This window comes from Phasianus colchicus, chromosome 19, assembly GCF_987193195.1.
Source record: "Phasianus colchicus chromosome 19, bPhaCol1.hap1.1, whole genome shotgun sequence".
NCBI lineage: Eukaryota > Metazoa > Chordata > Aves > Galliformes > Phasianidae > Phasianus > Phasianus colchicus.
In genome coordinates, this window is record NC_143454.1 from 9,552,272 (window position 1) to 9,568,248 (window position 15,977).

At 50.9% G+C, this 15,977-nt stretch overlaps 1 protein-coding gene across 2 annotated transcripts in view; it reads left to right on the forward strand.

Moving 5' to 3' along the window:
- The window catches only part of RXRA (retinoid X receptor alpha), a 73,241-nt gene extending 66,739 nt beyond the window's left edge, over positions 1-6,502 (forward strand). Inside the window, exons 7-10 of one of the 2 annotated variants that reach the window (XM_031601827.2) lie at positions 1,541-1,673; positions 2,981-3,072; positions 3,926-4,031; positions 5,894-6,501. In XM_031601827.2, the coding sequence (XP_031457687.1) occupies positions 1,541-1,673; positions 2,981-3,072; positions 3,926-4,031; positions 5,894-6,041 (479 nt within the window). In that variant the 3' untranslated portion in view covers positions 6,042-6,501. Of the gene's footprint in view, positions 1-1,540; positions 1,674-2,980; positions 3,073-3,925; positions 4,032-5,893 lie in introns of both variants that reach the window. The other variant, XM_090121519.1, reaches the window with a different exon arrangement.
- Positions 6,503-15,977: the final 9,475 nt, after the last annotated feature.

The window sequence follows — 15,977 nt, forward strand, 5'->3', positions numbered from 1 at the left end:
TGAAATTGGGATTGGAAAGGAAAAGACCTCAGTAGTTTTAATGTTTCCATATTTTCCCCCAAATGCACTTGGAATAAATCCTAATAGTTTGTAAGGGTGGTGAGGCATTGGCACAGGTTGCCCAGAGAGGTGGTGGATGCCCCATCCCTGCAGACAGCCAGGGTCAGGCTGGAGGGGCTCTGAGCACCTGGTGGAGCTGAGGGTGTCCTTAATGGCTGCAGGGATTGGGACCAGATGGCCTTTCAGGGTCCCTTCCAACTCAAACCATTCTGTAATTGCTGCAGTTGTTTGTCAGAAGAAGGCTGAGGAAGGCTGAACTGGAGATGTTCTGGCCTGCTGCTGCCTCTGTGTTGGTGAGGGGAGCGTGGGGGCTGCAGACCCCATCATGGGGTTCTGTCATGGGTTCCTGAGCACGAGGAGCTCCCTCTGGTTCTCCGCTCCCAGCATCTCTGCAGGGGCCTCAGATAACCTCCCCCAAGTCCTTTAAGCTGTGGCTTTATCTATTATTGAGTGGCGAGAGAACAGCTGCCCATGAAATATTTAAGTATTAAAATTTAGCTAAGAGCCTCCATCAGGTGCACTCATGCATCCTCTGAGGCAAAACTAAGTGGAGCACGCATGGAGGAGCGGTGCTGGGTGGTGGCTGCAGCCTCCCTCTGCAGTCTTGAATCATTTAAAATCTTCCCTCCTTGGGCTTTTTGGAGGAGGAAACCCAACTTTTTTTTTTTCAGCTGTTTTGCCTGGCTTTCCTTCGTGCCAAACCTGCTATGGTTGAGATAGCAGTAATGTTTTATAGGGTTGAGAGGGGGAGCCTGGTTGTGGTTCCTTTTATAGGGCTGAGCCCACAGCGCGTTTCCATGAGTCACCATCTCTCCAGGTCCCCTCCAGCTTCCTGCAGGCTCTCCATTCTTGGCTTTCTTGGTGTTGCAATCCCTCTGCGAGTGCCAGACCTCACCCAGCATGTAACCAAATAAACGGTCCCTTGATTGGGGTGGAAACATCCTGTGGCCACCTAAGGAACAGTGAACTTTATTCCCTGGTAACATTTCTAGTGGCACAACCCATCACTGCAGCTGTAGGTAAACACAGCACGCATGGACCTTGTATTTATTGCAGGCAATGAGAAATGGCACATCTCTGTGGAAGGGAGGGGAGGTGGAAGATGTATTTGCATGGCATTTCCAGCCTGGAAAAAGAAAAGAGAAAAATGAAAAACTAAATAAATGGAGAATACTGGGCTCTGCTGTACAAATCTGTGTTCCGTACATCTGGGCTGGGTAAATCAGGCACATAGTGAGTGTGAGGATTGTAGAGCAGCCAAAGATGCCTCTCTGGTAATAAAGCTCAGGCTGGTTTCCAAGGCATGGTCGTGGCCGTATGGGATGCCCATGGAGCAGTGTTGCTCCTCCAGATTCTGAGCTACAGAAGCCACGCATCTCAGCCACTGTATCCACTGGTGCCATGGCAGTGATGCAGCTGATCCCCTCACCACGAGGACGCGTGGCTCTGACCCACAACCTTTCTATTGTTTTCTCTGCAGGGTGGAATGAGCTCCTCATCGCCTCCTTTTCCCACCGCTCCATAGCTGTGAAGGATGGGATCCTGCTGGCCACTGGGCTGCACGTGCACCGCAACAGCGCGCACAGCGCCGGCGTCGGGGCCATCTTTGACAGGTGGGAGAATGGAGAGAGTGGGAAACCCCAGCTCTGTCCCTGTGTTCCGTGTCCCCCGGTGGAGGATCTCCTACGTGCATCCTATGGGCACGTCAAGTCGCTGCTCCTGGGTGTGCAGAGCCAACAGCACAAAATAGCCACAGAGATCTCTGCCCATTGCAAAGCGATGCTTCTGCCACGGGGTCCAGTTGCCTCCCAGTGTTATGAGGGGGCTTCTCCTTATTTTCCATTTCTAATTGGGCCGAGATACGGTTTTACTGTCACAGTGAAAAAGCACCAGTGGGTTCCGCAGGCACATCCCAGCAGCTCTTCAGTTGTTGTGCTTTGGGAAAGTGTTATAGAGCAATGCATCCAGATTGTTTGCCCCCCAGCGTGGCTCTGGGCACCGCTCACACTGTGCCTGTAATAAAGAAAGGTTGAGGGAACTGGGCTCGTTTAGCTTAAAGAAGAGAAGGCTCTGGGGAGACCTCATCGTGGCCTTTCAGTACTTGAAGGGAGCGTACAAACAGGACAAGGAACGGCTGTTAGGTTAGATATTAGGAAGTTTTTCAGTCAGAGGGTGATGACGCACTGGCACAGGCTGCCCAAGGGGGTTGTGGATGCCCCATCCCTGGAGGCCAGGCTGGATGTGGCTCTGGGCAGCCTGGTCTGCTGGTTGGCGACCCTGCACATAGCAGGGGGTTGAAACCAGATGATCACTGTGGTCCTTCTCAACCCAGGCCATTCTATGATTCTATGATATGATTCTGGTTTCTCTGCCCCAGCCTCATCCTGAGGCACTGACTTGGAACCAAACCACTGATGCTTTCTCACTTAGCAAGGAAATTGCTCTTTGGTGCTGGGTGACATCATTTGTTTCCTGTGAGGTCATAAGTGCAAGCACATGACTTCACTGCAGGCTCCAACAGGAAACACTGGGCAATCACTGGAAAATATTTCAAGACAGGCACCTGCAGAAGGAGCAAGGGGAATAATAAAAATTACCAGCAGAGGAAATTGCTTTTAGATACCTGCCTTATTTTTTTATTACTATTTTTTTTTATTTTTAGTCAGCTTTCTCAGGTGCCAAATTCACAGTGAATGCACAAACCCAGTCCTGCTGATCTCTGTTCTGTCTCACAGGAACCGCTGTTGTTCCTGACGAGCAATTTTTGATACAGGAAAAAAATGAGGGCACATCCTGGTATAAATGAGTCCTATCCCATGACTTTATTAAACACCCGCCTCTCTCTGGGTCTGACACCTGTTTTGCTTTTTTTCCTGGTTCTTGTTAATGCTGACACCTGTGCTTCTTGTGTCCTTTGCAGAGTACTGACAGAACTCGTGTCGAAGATGAGAGACATGCAGATGGACAAGACAGAGCTGGGCTGCCTGCGAGCCATCGTCCTCTTCAACCCCGGTGCGTACAGCCACCTCCTCTTGTGGCTGATGCTGTGTCCTTTGGGCTCCTTTTATTACCCATGGAGCTCTTCTGCAATTCACTGTGTGCACTGCTGAGAACGAGGCAGCAGGGCCAGCTTTCAGACATGTCCCATGCCTGGGTCCGGATCCATGCATTGCCCCCAGTGCCTCTCCTTTCCAAGAAGCATTTTCCTCTCCCTCTCTGGAGGGGCTTGGTTTGATCCATGTACACCTTCTCCCCATTCTCAGCATCCCAGCTGTACAGAGTTCTGGTGCTTTAGGGAGTGTTGCTAAACAGGAGCTACAAGTGGATCTAGGTCTTTAAGAAAGACAAAGGTATGGATCAGGGCAAAGTCAGAACATGTTGTTGTTATTATTGTCCCCGTTCCCTGATCCCACGCCAGGCTTTTCAGCAGGGTTCAGCGCTGTCTCTTGGTTTCACTTTTCAGCTTCACTTTTTTTTTTTTTTCCTTCTTATAATCACCAGCAATTTGTTGTCTGCGATTTGGGATTAGCCGTATTTGGTAAAAGAAGGCAAATCTGGAGAGGTTCCCATCCTGCATGTGCTTGGGGACATTGACTTTGTCCTTGCCAGATCCAGGTCCTTGTCACATCATGGGGACCCTGAGCAGGGACTTTTCTTACAGCCCTGATGCAGGGCTCAGTGTTGGAGGGAAAAATCCCCCAAGCTGATGCCTGGAAGGCTTTCAAACCTTTTGCTTCAGGGTCTGTGACCATTGGAATGAGCCATATGGTTTGGGTTGGGATATGGAGTGTGGTGAAACAGTGCACAGGGAGACCTTATGCCCATCTCAGGGCTGGCAATTGATGTTCCTTCTCTCACCCTTCAGACTCAAAAGGTCTCTCCAACCCGGCTGAAGTGGAGGCATTACGGGAGAAGGTGTACGCATCACTGGAGGCGTACTGCAAGCACAAATACCCCGACCAGCCTGGGAGGTGAGTCGTTGCTGCATTGCCCCACCACACTGCCCCTTGAGAAGTAGAGAAAAGTCCTCGTCCCCCTGCTAGGCATCACCCCACAGCCCAGCAGGAGCGGTCCTGGGGAGCCCTGGCTCTGCTGTAACGCCCACAGAGGTAAGGGGTATCGTTTCCCTTTTGGAAACCACGGAGAGCAAACCACAGCTGAAACAAGACACACACGGAGTTAATTTTCAGTGGCAGATGAGCATCATTGCTGGGAAGTGAAAGCCTCAATTGATGCTCCTCTCTCCTCCCCTCCTCCCCCAATCCAGCTGGGAATGGGAGGGGGAATTAGGAATGCTTTCCTGGACCGCTCTGGAGCTGAGTGGGCGCATTTTCCCAGTTACAGCCTTGAAGCTGGCAACTGCCAGTTCAGAGACTGACAGTCATTTGAGAAACCAAGCAGAGCACTGAAAGCGCTGCTGAGGAAAGAGTACTGGGAAACACAGCCTGAGCTGTTGGGCTTCGTGTCTCACCTTCGTTCCTGATCTGAGTGGATTGGAAAAAGGATGCTCTTACAGCAGTGGATGCAGTGGGCAGTGTATTGGACCTGGTTATGGGATATCATTGTGCTGGCAGATGAAAAAAGACATATTGTGAAGAGGCTTTGTGGTGTTTGTGGTTGGGTTGCGGTGTTATAAAGGCCCTCCCCCAGCGGGAAGCACTCTGAGCTTTGCACAGGCATCCACAGTCCAAAGTGGGGGTCGTGCTGGCACCAGTGTGGACTCTGGAGCTTGGTTTGCTAGCTTTGAATGGATGTGGGGACCTGCTTGTGCTGTCTGCACACCCTGCTTTGCAAAAACTCTAGGGGTAAACCTGTAGGGCTGCCCACAAGGGCCAGCATTGAGCCCTGCTCCAACATAGGATCCACTGCAAATAAGCCCCAGGGGCTCAGCAGGGTTAACTCTTGGGCTGCGAGTCTGGAGTTACGCAGCCCCTAAGGGAATGCTCTCAGAGTGCTCCTGGCACAGCGTGATCCCCAGCTGGGGCTGGAAGCAAGTGGTGGAGCATTGCGTGCTCCCTGCTGCTCTGCAAGGAGGACACGGGCTGTGCGTGCTGCAGGGAGCAGGCAGGGCTGTTTTCCCCCTCCTCCCCCCCCCCAGCATGCTGTGCTGCAGGCTGGTGTGCTCACAGTTAAACATCTCCAAGGGCTGCAGCCATCATCTGGTTTGGTTTAAAGTGAAACTTCCTGAATGGGATGGTAGAGCTGATTTGTTTTTCCTGGCTCTGCTCCCTCTGTTCTTGCCAGCTCAGCAAAAGAAAAAAAAAAAAAAGAAAAAAAAAAAATAGGGAAAAGAGAAAGAGAAGTGTGCATGCGTGTATAACATCAGTGTGTTCGTGCGTGGGTCTCTGTGTGTGTTTTCTGCTCTCCTTCTCTCTGGGCTGGTTCTGTCCATATTGAAACCCTGACTGTGCTGTATTAAAGCCAATTGGTTAAAGGGCTTTTTTCCCCTCTGGTGGGCAGTGTGGGGGCTCCCAGGGTGGTCCTGCTGACCCCCATAGGACCCCTTTCAATTCCTCAGCTGCTTTCCCTTTTGTCTGAACAAGCTGAGAGCTGCTGCACTCTCCTTGCTGCAGGGACCCCATAAACAAGCCAGGCTGCTCCCTGCATTTAAAGCATGGCACGGATACAGCACACCCAGCCCAGGGATGGCCCTTCGTGCCTTATTTTCCTCTTTCAGTTTAGCAGATGTTTGCTGTAAATATCCACTACCAGATCTTCAAAGCTAGGGCTGTAATTAATGATTTCTCATTGTGATTTCTTTGCTTTGGGAGCAGAAGAGCCTGTGGGCGATGCAGCTGAGGCCCTCTAACTGTACCATATTTCCTACCCCCAGGTTCGCCAAGCTCCTGCTCCGCCTGCCAGCCCTCCGGTCCATCGGCCTCAAATGCCTGGAGCACCTCTTCTTCTTCAAACTAATAGGCGACACGCCGATCGACACCTTCTTGATGGAAATGCTGGAAGCACCTCATCAAATGACTTAGAGAACTGCAGCTGGGTCAGTCCCTCACCCGGCCAGGGCCATGCGGGCTCCGTCCTCTGCTTCCTCCTCCTCTGCCCCAGCCCCTTCCCTCTGCTCCCCAAATGCTGGAGGCACCGTCCGAGCTTCTCCGCGTGGTCCCCGGGGCGAACCCGCACCTCCCTGCCGTCTCATCACGTTGACCCTTTTTGTCCGTTCGCTGTCACTGCTGCATCTAAAGACCTCTGATGGCTGTTTTTTCCCTGCGGTAGATGTAGAGGAGTGGGGACGGATGGCTTCGCATCAGTGCTGGGTGGCACATGTCATGGGAGCAGGGACGGTCCCGTGCCATCCCGGCCCTGCAGTGGGGTTTGGACGAGTCAAGGGAGCGGTTCGGCTCACCGGATTGCAGCTGGCTATTTTCAGAGGATGGAGTTGTTTTTTTTTGGTGGTGTTCTTGTTTTTTGTTTTTGTTTTTTTTTTGGTTTTAATTTTTTTTTTTTTTTTTTTTTGAATAAGAGAAGAGAGAAAAAAAAAAAAATTATTCTATTTTTGGTTTCTAACTATTCTTAGTAGTCTCAGCAGTTCCTTCGCGAAGGGAGAGGCTGTGGGGAGGGGTGGCCCTCACTGGGCCCTATGGGTGAGTCACTGTGGCTGCACAGAGCCTCCTCACTCAAAGCAAAGGGTTTGGGACTGAGCTCGATGCCCATCTAAACAACATGGGGCTGCCCTGTTCCACTCTGCTGTCTCCAGTGATGCTGCTCCTCTGGAACACGTGGCTGTGGAGTGCTTGCTTTAAGGCTGCCAGGGATGTGGTTCCACCTTTTGCAGCTTATGGAGATCCTGCTGGGCCCCCTGCCCTTATTGCTGTGCCCAACGTCCTGGCACAGCCCTACAGGAGCTGCCTTATTGCAGGAGCTGTCGTGCTGGAGCAGCAGGATCTGGTGGCTCAGCAGTGCTCCTGCTGGATTCTATAGTCCTGAGGTCATGCAGGGGCATTTCCAGCCAGAGGGTGGGCTCTTCAAAATGCCCCACATGCAGACTGTGGGGAGCAGCAGCCCTGCAAGCACTGGCAGCCCATGCATGGTGTTTCAGTAGCTGTGGTGCAAGGCACTGCAAGGCAGCAGTTGGTGGGAGCTCTCAGCTGTGCTGCTCCCTGGGGGCGTTCATTGGCAGTGATGCAGGAATGGAGCTCACCGTCCCTGAATATCCCTCATTGGAATGGTGGAGCATGTGTGCCATTCACCTCACCATCCTGCATTAACCAGGTGAGAAAATGAGAGAGAAAATCAGTGCAAAGTCTCTCACTGGGGGTTTCTCCCTCCATAGCAGGACTGTGTCCCCCGAACGCCATGGGTTGGGGGGAACCAAGGCTGAGTGCCTGCAGTTGGCCTTAGACTGAGGGCTTTCCCATGGCTTTTACGTCTGCTGTGCTTTAAGACAGCAAAGTGTTTGGTCCCAAAAAGAATGCCATCTCCTGCATGTTCCCTCCTGGGGAACACAGTTGTCACCTGCCTGTTCTCACCTGCCTGTTCTCACCCCGCTGGCAGCTCAAGTCCCAGCTCCATCCCCATCAGGCCATCTCCTTGCTAGAGCAGTACACAGGATTTCAGCTCTGGCCTGAAATGGCAAATCCACAGAGGTGGGGAAAATCTTTTGGCCATCTTTTTCCAGCAGCCTGCATGCCGCTGAAAATATTATTAAACAGCTTCACCCTGGAAGAATTTGCCAAGAAAACAAGGCAAGAGAAATGAAATGTAGTGAGAGTGCCAGTAAACAGGGCTGCTCAGTGGCAGCATAGTGTGAGGCTGGGGGCTGGCAGCAGTGAGATCAGGGCGTGCTGGGGGTCGGTTGGCTGTGCACTATAATAAATCTGGACCCTTGTTTATCTCCCTTGGGTAGAACCACTTCTTTTTTTTTTTTTTTTTTAATGATTGACTGCTTGGAAGGGGCTGTTTTGGTTTGCACTGTTGGGCGGCCAAGCATGTGCCCCCATCCCTTCCCATTCATCACATCCATCCCATCTCTTCAATCCCATCCCATCTAACCATATCCCATCCATCCAATCACATCCCTTCACCTTAACCCCATCCCTTCCATCTCATTCATCCCATTCTATCCTTCCCATCTCACCCCACCTTGTCCCATCCATCTCATTCATCCCATTCTATCCTTCTCATCCTACCCCACCTTGTCCCATCCATCTTATTCATCCCATCCCATCTTTCATACCCCACCCTGTCCCATCCATCCCATTTGTCCTTTCCCATCCCACCCTGGTTACTGTTTGCCCCCTACAAACACGAATGCTGCGAGCAGTGGGCTGCCTTCAGCATGCAGCAGGATGCAAAGCCCTCATGCTGGGGTTCCCAATCAGGACACATCTCCATGCCTCAGTTTCCCTGGAGCAACGCATTTCTAGGATTCCTGCTCCTTACAGAGGAAGCTTTGGGGAAAGGCTGAACATTGTCCTGGTGTCGAGAGAGCTTCCACCTTGCTGTAAATGAGCATAGCTCTCTGTTTCACAGCAGCAGCCTTTTGGGGCTCAGTCCCCACTGATGAGCCCTGATCCCCCATCCAGAGCCACCAAGGCAGCCGTCCCCAGCAGAAGGATGAGCTCCCATGCCCCGCTGCCACCTGCCACAGCAGCCTTAAAGCAACCTGCTCTTGCATGAGTTTGGCTCTTTCATCTGTATTCTTTTTCACTTTTTGGCTTTTAATTTTTTTTTTTTTTTTTTCCTCATCGTAGTTATTCTGACTATATTACGTGCTTGTTTGAAGAGGTGATACATGGGTAAAAGAAAGGAAAAGAAAAAAAAAAAAAGGCACATTATCCACTAGCGAGGTAGGACTTTCATTTAACCAGATCTTAGTACTCTCGCCAACATCTGGTTTCCATTAGGGTGATGATTTTTTTTTTTTATTTTTATTTTTATTTTTAAATATATATATATTTTTAAATTTCTTTTTTGTTGTTGTTGGTGGGACAATCTTTAATTTTCTAAAGATAGCACAAACATCAGCTTTTCAGCCCCCAAACCATCCGGGCTCAAAGGTGATGCTGTCCCCATCAGAGACCGCCGCGCACGGCTGGGCTCGTCGATATGTGCGTGTGTATACATGTATGTACTGTAGATATATACACTGTACAAATAGCCTCACTCACATATACATATGTTATACCTGTAGCAATGACAGACATTTTTTTTCTGTGTGTGTGTGTTGTTTTAAGTTGATTCTTCCCTCCCCCTCGTGTTATTTTTGCTTCCCGTGAGCGAGTCCGTTGTATGCGAACCCCTTTCCCAATTGGCACAAGCCAAACCTGGGTCCTTATAACTCGCGACAAAGGAGATGCATCTATTTTAAGATGCCTTTTTGTTTCGTTTCTGTTTTGTTCTGTCGGTTCTTTTTGGTGTTTTTTTTTTTTTTTTTTGGTTGTTTTCCCTTCGGAGCAGCAGGTGGTGGTGAGGAAAAATAGCTTTAGCCGGTTCCCAATGCTTAGCGATGGATGCCTTGGCTATGGGGGTTGCATAGCTGAAATAAAATACATTAAAATTTCGAATAACACAAAAAAAAAAAAAAAAAAAAAAAGAGGAAAGATAAGGAAAAAAAAATATCTAAAGCGTCGATAAAAGTAAAAAAAAGAAAAAAAAAAAGAAAAAAAAATCTATTTTTGTACAAATGTAATTTTATCCCTGACGTATTCTTGGATATTTTTTTTTTTCTTCCCCCCCCCCCCCCCCCCCCCCTTCCTGGATTGTTTTGTTTCTTTTACAGAGGTTGTTATAAACGCTGTCTCTATTTTTCTCTCCTTCTCCCTCTTTCTCTCTCTATGTGTCCGGCCGCAGGGACAGCACTCATAGGGGAGGGGAGAACTTTCTGACCGTGTTTTAAAGGCTTTATATGAGATCTCTTTTTTGAAATAATTTTTTTGAACGAACTTTTTATTTCTTTTTTTTTTTTTTTTTCCCCCCTCTCTCTCCTCCCCCTACTTCCAAAAATGGTTTTTTTTGGGGGGGGTGAGGGTGTGTATGGAGGGGGGGGGGAGGTGGGCTGGTCTGGGGGTGTCTTTTGTCACACGTATATCTGGCGTTTCTGCAGGTCTGTTTTACTGTGAAATCACTACCGTATGTTATTATTCACTTTAAAAAAGGAAAAAAGGAAAAAAAAAAAAAGAAAAAAGAATTGCTGCTGGAAACGCCAGTATTTTGATGAACAATTGTATTAGAATTGTGGAGAAAAAGAAAAAAAAAAAAAAAGAGGAAAAAAAAAAAAAGAAAAAAGGAGAAAAAAAATATATGAGCATTTTAAAATATAACCCAGTGCAAGTCTTCGTTTGTTCTGCAGGGGGATTTCCTCACGTTGGGGGGGTTCTGTCCCTCCCAGGCTGCTCCCCTGTGGGGTTCTGCCACTATTAGGGGGGTGACCATCCTCCTGCACACCTCTCCCACCTTCAGCCCTGCAGAAGGAATTCCACATTCCTTTTGCCTTTCCATGCTGGTGACATGGGACAACTCAGAGCCATTCAGGATATCAGTGCTGGTGGAGCCCCAGGCCCCATGGCATGTCCTGGGATCATGGCACATTCTAGGGACATGGTATGTCCTAGGGTTGTGATACCTCCCGGGGATGTGGCACATCCTGGAATCGTGGCACATCCCAGAGTCATGGCACATCCCGAGGACATTGGCACCTCGTGGGGACATGGCATGTCCTGGGGTCATGGCACATCCTGAGGACATTGGCACCTCGTGGGGACATGGCATGTCCTGGGGTCATGGCACATCCTGAGGACATTGGCACCTCGTGGGGACATGGCATGTCCTGGGGTCATGGTACATCCTGAGGACATTGGCACCTCTTGGGGACATGGCATGTCCTGGGGTCATGGCACATCCCAGGCAGCAGCAGCACCCAACCATGGGGACGGGCGCAGTGACAATGCCATCCCCATGCACGTGGGCACGGCACTGTTCTCAGCCTCCCTCCCCTCCTAGTGCCGTGGTACCAGAGTGCCTTGAGTGTCACCTGCCCTCGTTGCCAGGTGTCAATGAGACTGAACTCACTCTTGGGTTTACAGCAGAGATAATTCCCCGGCGGCAGCTGCCGAGCGGTGACACAGAGATGGCAAATGGGTGTTTCAATGCAGTTAGTGCTGATCTGCATGCTGCCAGCTCTGCCACGATGTTGTTTCATTTGGGAAGCACAGGGACATGAGGGATGATGATGCTCGGAGGTGACAGCTGCTGCTTGCTGTGGGATGCTGCCTGATGCCTCCCGACCCACGTGGGCAGCACCCGCAGGCGCTGGGCGCTGCACTCGCACATGGGCTGGATGCTGTTCCAGTGGCTATTTGTCTTGTTAACCTCCAGGCAGCAGTTTGTGTTTGGAGAGTAAATATTGACCTCCTCCCTCCCTGAGGTTTATTTTTTTTTCCTTCTTTTCCCCTTCTTCCGAGGTGGATGAGTCGGGATGCGTGGCCAAGGCTCCCCACCGTGCTCGTCCTCGTGCCACCACCCATTGGCACCAAAACCATGCTGTGCTTTGGGAACGGGGCTTGCTTCTCCATTTAAAGCAGCTAATGCCAAAAGCAAAGGGAAAGCTGAGCTGCCCGATGTTTCCTCCTTTGCCCCATTCACTGTCCCCTCCATGGTGGCACAAAGGAGGAGGAGGATGGCCCTTTGTTGAACTCATGCCTGGTTCTTCAGCTTCAACCGGAATTGAGGTGTGTGTTCTGCTCCCCCCCTCCTGATTCCTTGATGACAGAAGGTGGCTGTAAGGGGATGGAATGCTTTGCACGTGCAGTAGTTGGGGTTTTGCTTTGCAGCAGGGCTGGGTGTGTGCAGGATTGGCCCTTGCCCTGGGAGCAGCATGGAGACATGGGGCTCAGGGATGGCACAGAAAGATGCAGAGCTCTCTAATCTGCTAATGGCAGATGTGCTTACAGCCTGAGCTCTTGGACAGGTGACTGTGGGAGGGCATTTCAGCTTCCTCTGCTTCTCCAGATACTTTTTGGGCACAGTGTGTGGAGGATGCTGTGCCGGCGGGTGCAGAGCTTTCTCTTGGAGATGCATCTCACTTAGTGGCACTGGGCTGGCTGCTTAATTCCTGTGCATCCCAGAGCTGACAGAGATGGAGTGAGGTGTCGGCAGACGTTTTGAAATCCTTAAGAGAAGGGCTGTGATCCCAGCGCTCTCCATGCCTTTGCTTTGTAGCAAGGAGGGGCTCTACAAATAAATACAGACAGATGAGCTCTTTCACTGGTCATTTGTCACTTCATAATTGCTAAAGAAAAGCAGGTTAGTTTTCTCCTCCTGACCTCTCTAAAGGAGCCTTTTCACCCCAGCTGGGCCTGTGGCCAGGTCAGGTCCCCACAGGGCAGGGCAGCCTTTGCCCCATGTTGGGGCTGCAGGGGACACCTCAGCCTTTGGCATTTCCTGGGGCTTTGCATGGCATTTTGTGGTGCCTTGACCACGTGTGGGTGCAAAGGGGCTGGGTGAGGGCAGAGCCTGGTTTGCTGGGAGGTCAGCAGCACATGGATGGCTCGGGAGATGTGGAGTCTGAGGTCTATCGCTGGTACAAACTGTGATGGGCTGAGTTGTGCCAAGCTGGGATGTGCCAGGCTGTGCTGAGCCATGTCATACTGAGCTATGCCAAGACGTGCTGTGCCATGATGAGCCATGCTGAGCTGTGCCATGCCATGCTGAGCTGTGCCATGCCATGCTGAGATGTGCCATGCTATGCCATGCCGAACTGTGCCTTGTTATGCTGTGCCATGCTGTGCCATGCTGAGCCATGCCATGTAGAGCCGTGCCATGCCATGCCATGCCATACTGCGCCGAGCCGAGCCCAAGAGCAAAGTGCTGCTGCCCCCTCCCGGCCCCGCTGCCCGCTGTTCCCTTTACCTCCCTCTCATCCATCAGGATTTTAACCCGTTTTTCCATCCAAATGCCTTCTTTTTCCTTCGCAGTCCGACGAAGAGTTAACACAGCGCTTGCAGGCACAGCATTGCCTAAAACGAGTATCCTTCATTCCCAAAAAACTCGAGATCCCAAGGCACAGGCGAGAAATACTAGCCACAAAAATTTTGCATCCCTCCCCCCCTTCCAGCACTGGCAGCAAAACCTAGTTTGGCTTTATAGGCAAGATTTTCCATACCGTGCTCCAACGCGACTCAATTCCACTAAGCCCACATCTTGTTTTTCTACTGACAAAGTGAGGTATGATTCTTGGCTCGTTGATTTTCTGCTGTGGAGGCCCTAAATGAAAAGATGCTTTTAAAGCTCATTCACTCAACACTCAGCCCAAAACCCGGGGGGAGGGTCAGATGGAAATTCACTGCAGCTATCGGATGGGCTGCCTGCTTTTACAGTGGGGGTGAGGCTGAAGAAAATGAAATGAAGGCAGAAGTGTTTGCTAGGATACCGGTAAAGGTAGAACAGAGTGCCGAGTAAAACAGCCAAATCATTTAATTTGTTTTCTTCTAAAAAGCTTCTGTTTGAGTCACTGTGATTCCTGAGGACACGTCTCTCGGTGCTCATTTTGTCTGGATCTTTTAATTTCTGGCCTAAAGTCATCCTAGCCCTCGGAAAGGACAGAGCATCCTTCTCTCTGTGCAAGGAGTCAGAGCAGCAGGATGGGACAGGATGGGGGGGACGAGTGGCCCAGTTCAGAGCTGGGCAGCCAGGAGCAGAGCAGGAGCTCTGCTGGCACCCCTTCTGCTTTCAGCTTGGGGATTTTGCACTCTGCAGCCCCTTCCTGGGGCTCCGTGACCATTTTTCACTGCTCCAGCAGTTGCTTTGCACTGGGTTGGGGTGAGCAAGGGGCAGAGTGGGAGGTCCCCAAGGACAGTGTGACATCAGGAGGGCTCTGCTGGGATGCAGGGCAGGTGGTCCCCGATGTCCCCAAGCTCTGAGCATCACCACACTGCAGGGTCTGCTCTGCTGTATCCACAGCCCCCAACATCTGCTCCCTTCCCACAGCAGGACGTGGGTTCCTGGGCGATGCAAAGACATTACCTAATGCTTTGAAACCGGATCCTCCCGTCAGACTCCACTTGGATGGGAAAAGCTTGCCCCGGCTTGTCTGTTCCTGCTCCAAATAATGTTTCCCTCTTTATGGCAAAGAACACGCTGTGCACAATTTCCTGCTATCTGCAGGGTGGAGGTGGGTCCCAAAAGACCCCATGGATTAACCCCTGCCTGGGATGTCCTGCTCTTCACACGTTGACAGATCTTATTTCCTTTAAGGGAACCACCTTGCTATGCTGAACAACCCCACATCCTCAGCCCTGCCCTATGGAAGAGGCTCATTGAAGGGGAATTCAGGCAGCTCCTAAATCCTCCCCATGGGTTCCAACCTCCAGTGTGGCTCAGCCTAGCCCTGAAGCTGCACAGCACAGTGTCCCCAAGCTGTTCTGCTGACGGTGAAGGGAGTGGGGTGACATGAGCTGCATTCCCAACCTTCCGAGCCATTTGCACCATCCACCCAGCTGTAGATTCACCGGTGTCTGATACAGGATGCTCTCACCCCAAATCTCTGTCCCTGCAGGGAATATGATAGGAGGGGGTGTCCAGGGTTAGGTGGGATTTGGGGTTGTCCCTTGGATGTCTCTGTTGGGTGCACACAACCCATTGCAACCCTGTTGGTGGGTGATGCTGTCTCCAAGCACCTCTGGAAGGCTGGCAGGAGGGACAGTTTGTGGCTGGTTATTTGCTGTTGTCACTCCAACCGTTTTACCTTAAGAGGCAATAAAGATGAAAGCCAATAATAAGCAGCCAGCCATCAATTTGGGGGGAGAAAGGCTATAATTTACCCCGTCAGGGCTGCAGGGAGTCCATTTGAGGCCGGTGTTATTGACAAGAGGTCTATATGGTTTGTTTCTCACAGTACTTACGTGCACTCCGAGCAGTTGAGGGTGACATTTTTGAAATCTAAAAATACACAGCCAGGAGCAAAGTCCCAGCAGCACTGGGAAGGGAGAAGGATTTATGCCCTGAATGTTTTGAATTTAATGAAAAGTACGTTTGCAGAGGAGGCTGTCAGGGGTTGGTGGGAGGGGAGCTGCCCTTGGCTTGGATGGGGGCACAGATGGGGCTGTTGGGACCTGATTACTGCCCAGGGTGAACCCAGGAACGTCCCCTTGGTCTGGTCTAGAGGACAGAATGGCCACGTACTCACTGTAAAAACAGCTCAAATGAGGTTTTAACTTCAAAATGAGCTGGATTCTCATTTTCTTCTGCTTAAAATAAGCAGTAGCCTCGCTGATGGCGACACTTCACCAGAGCTTGATCCTGTGAGTTCGGGGAGCCCAGTGATCAAGACCCATCATAGTCTTTCTCACACGGATCGGATCGTCAAAGCCTTCCTTCTCCTCTTGTGGGGGAGGGAGGAGGTGGTTTCAGGAAGCACAACGGGTGACTAATCTGCCTCCTGCCTTTGCCAAGGAGAGCAACCAGCCGCAGCACCTCCCCGCTGCCTGCCGTGTCAGCAGGGCTGTGATTTATGGCCATCAATCCATCAGCCTTATTTATAGCAGCAGCTCTCTGTGAGATTTCACACACGAAGGCTGGCTTGCACCACAGCCTCACTCCTGCCAAAATCCTCTTTGGGCCCCATCACCCTCCCAGGGGCTTTGCTGTGCCATGTCCATGCCCATGCAGGGAGGTGCTGCTGCATGCTCCTTCCTACCCCATTTCTCCCCCTTTGGGGACTGTGAGCACACAATTCCCACATCACCTCCTTTTCCCTTCTCATTGCCTCTATCTTTAGAGAGTTTTCTTGCAGCCAGAGCTTTCCAAGATGAGATGTGAGGGGAATTGCTTCTGTCCTGCAGCAGTGGAGCAGACATCTGCACGCAAGAACCAACGTGATCTGCGTGTTTCCTTATTCAAAATGTGATCTTTATCTCCACGGTATGTCCACCATGACTATTCAACACACTGAGCTGCTCACCAGCTGT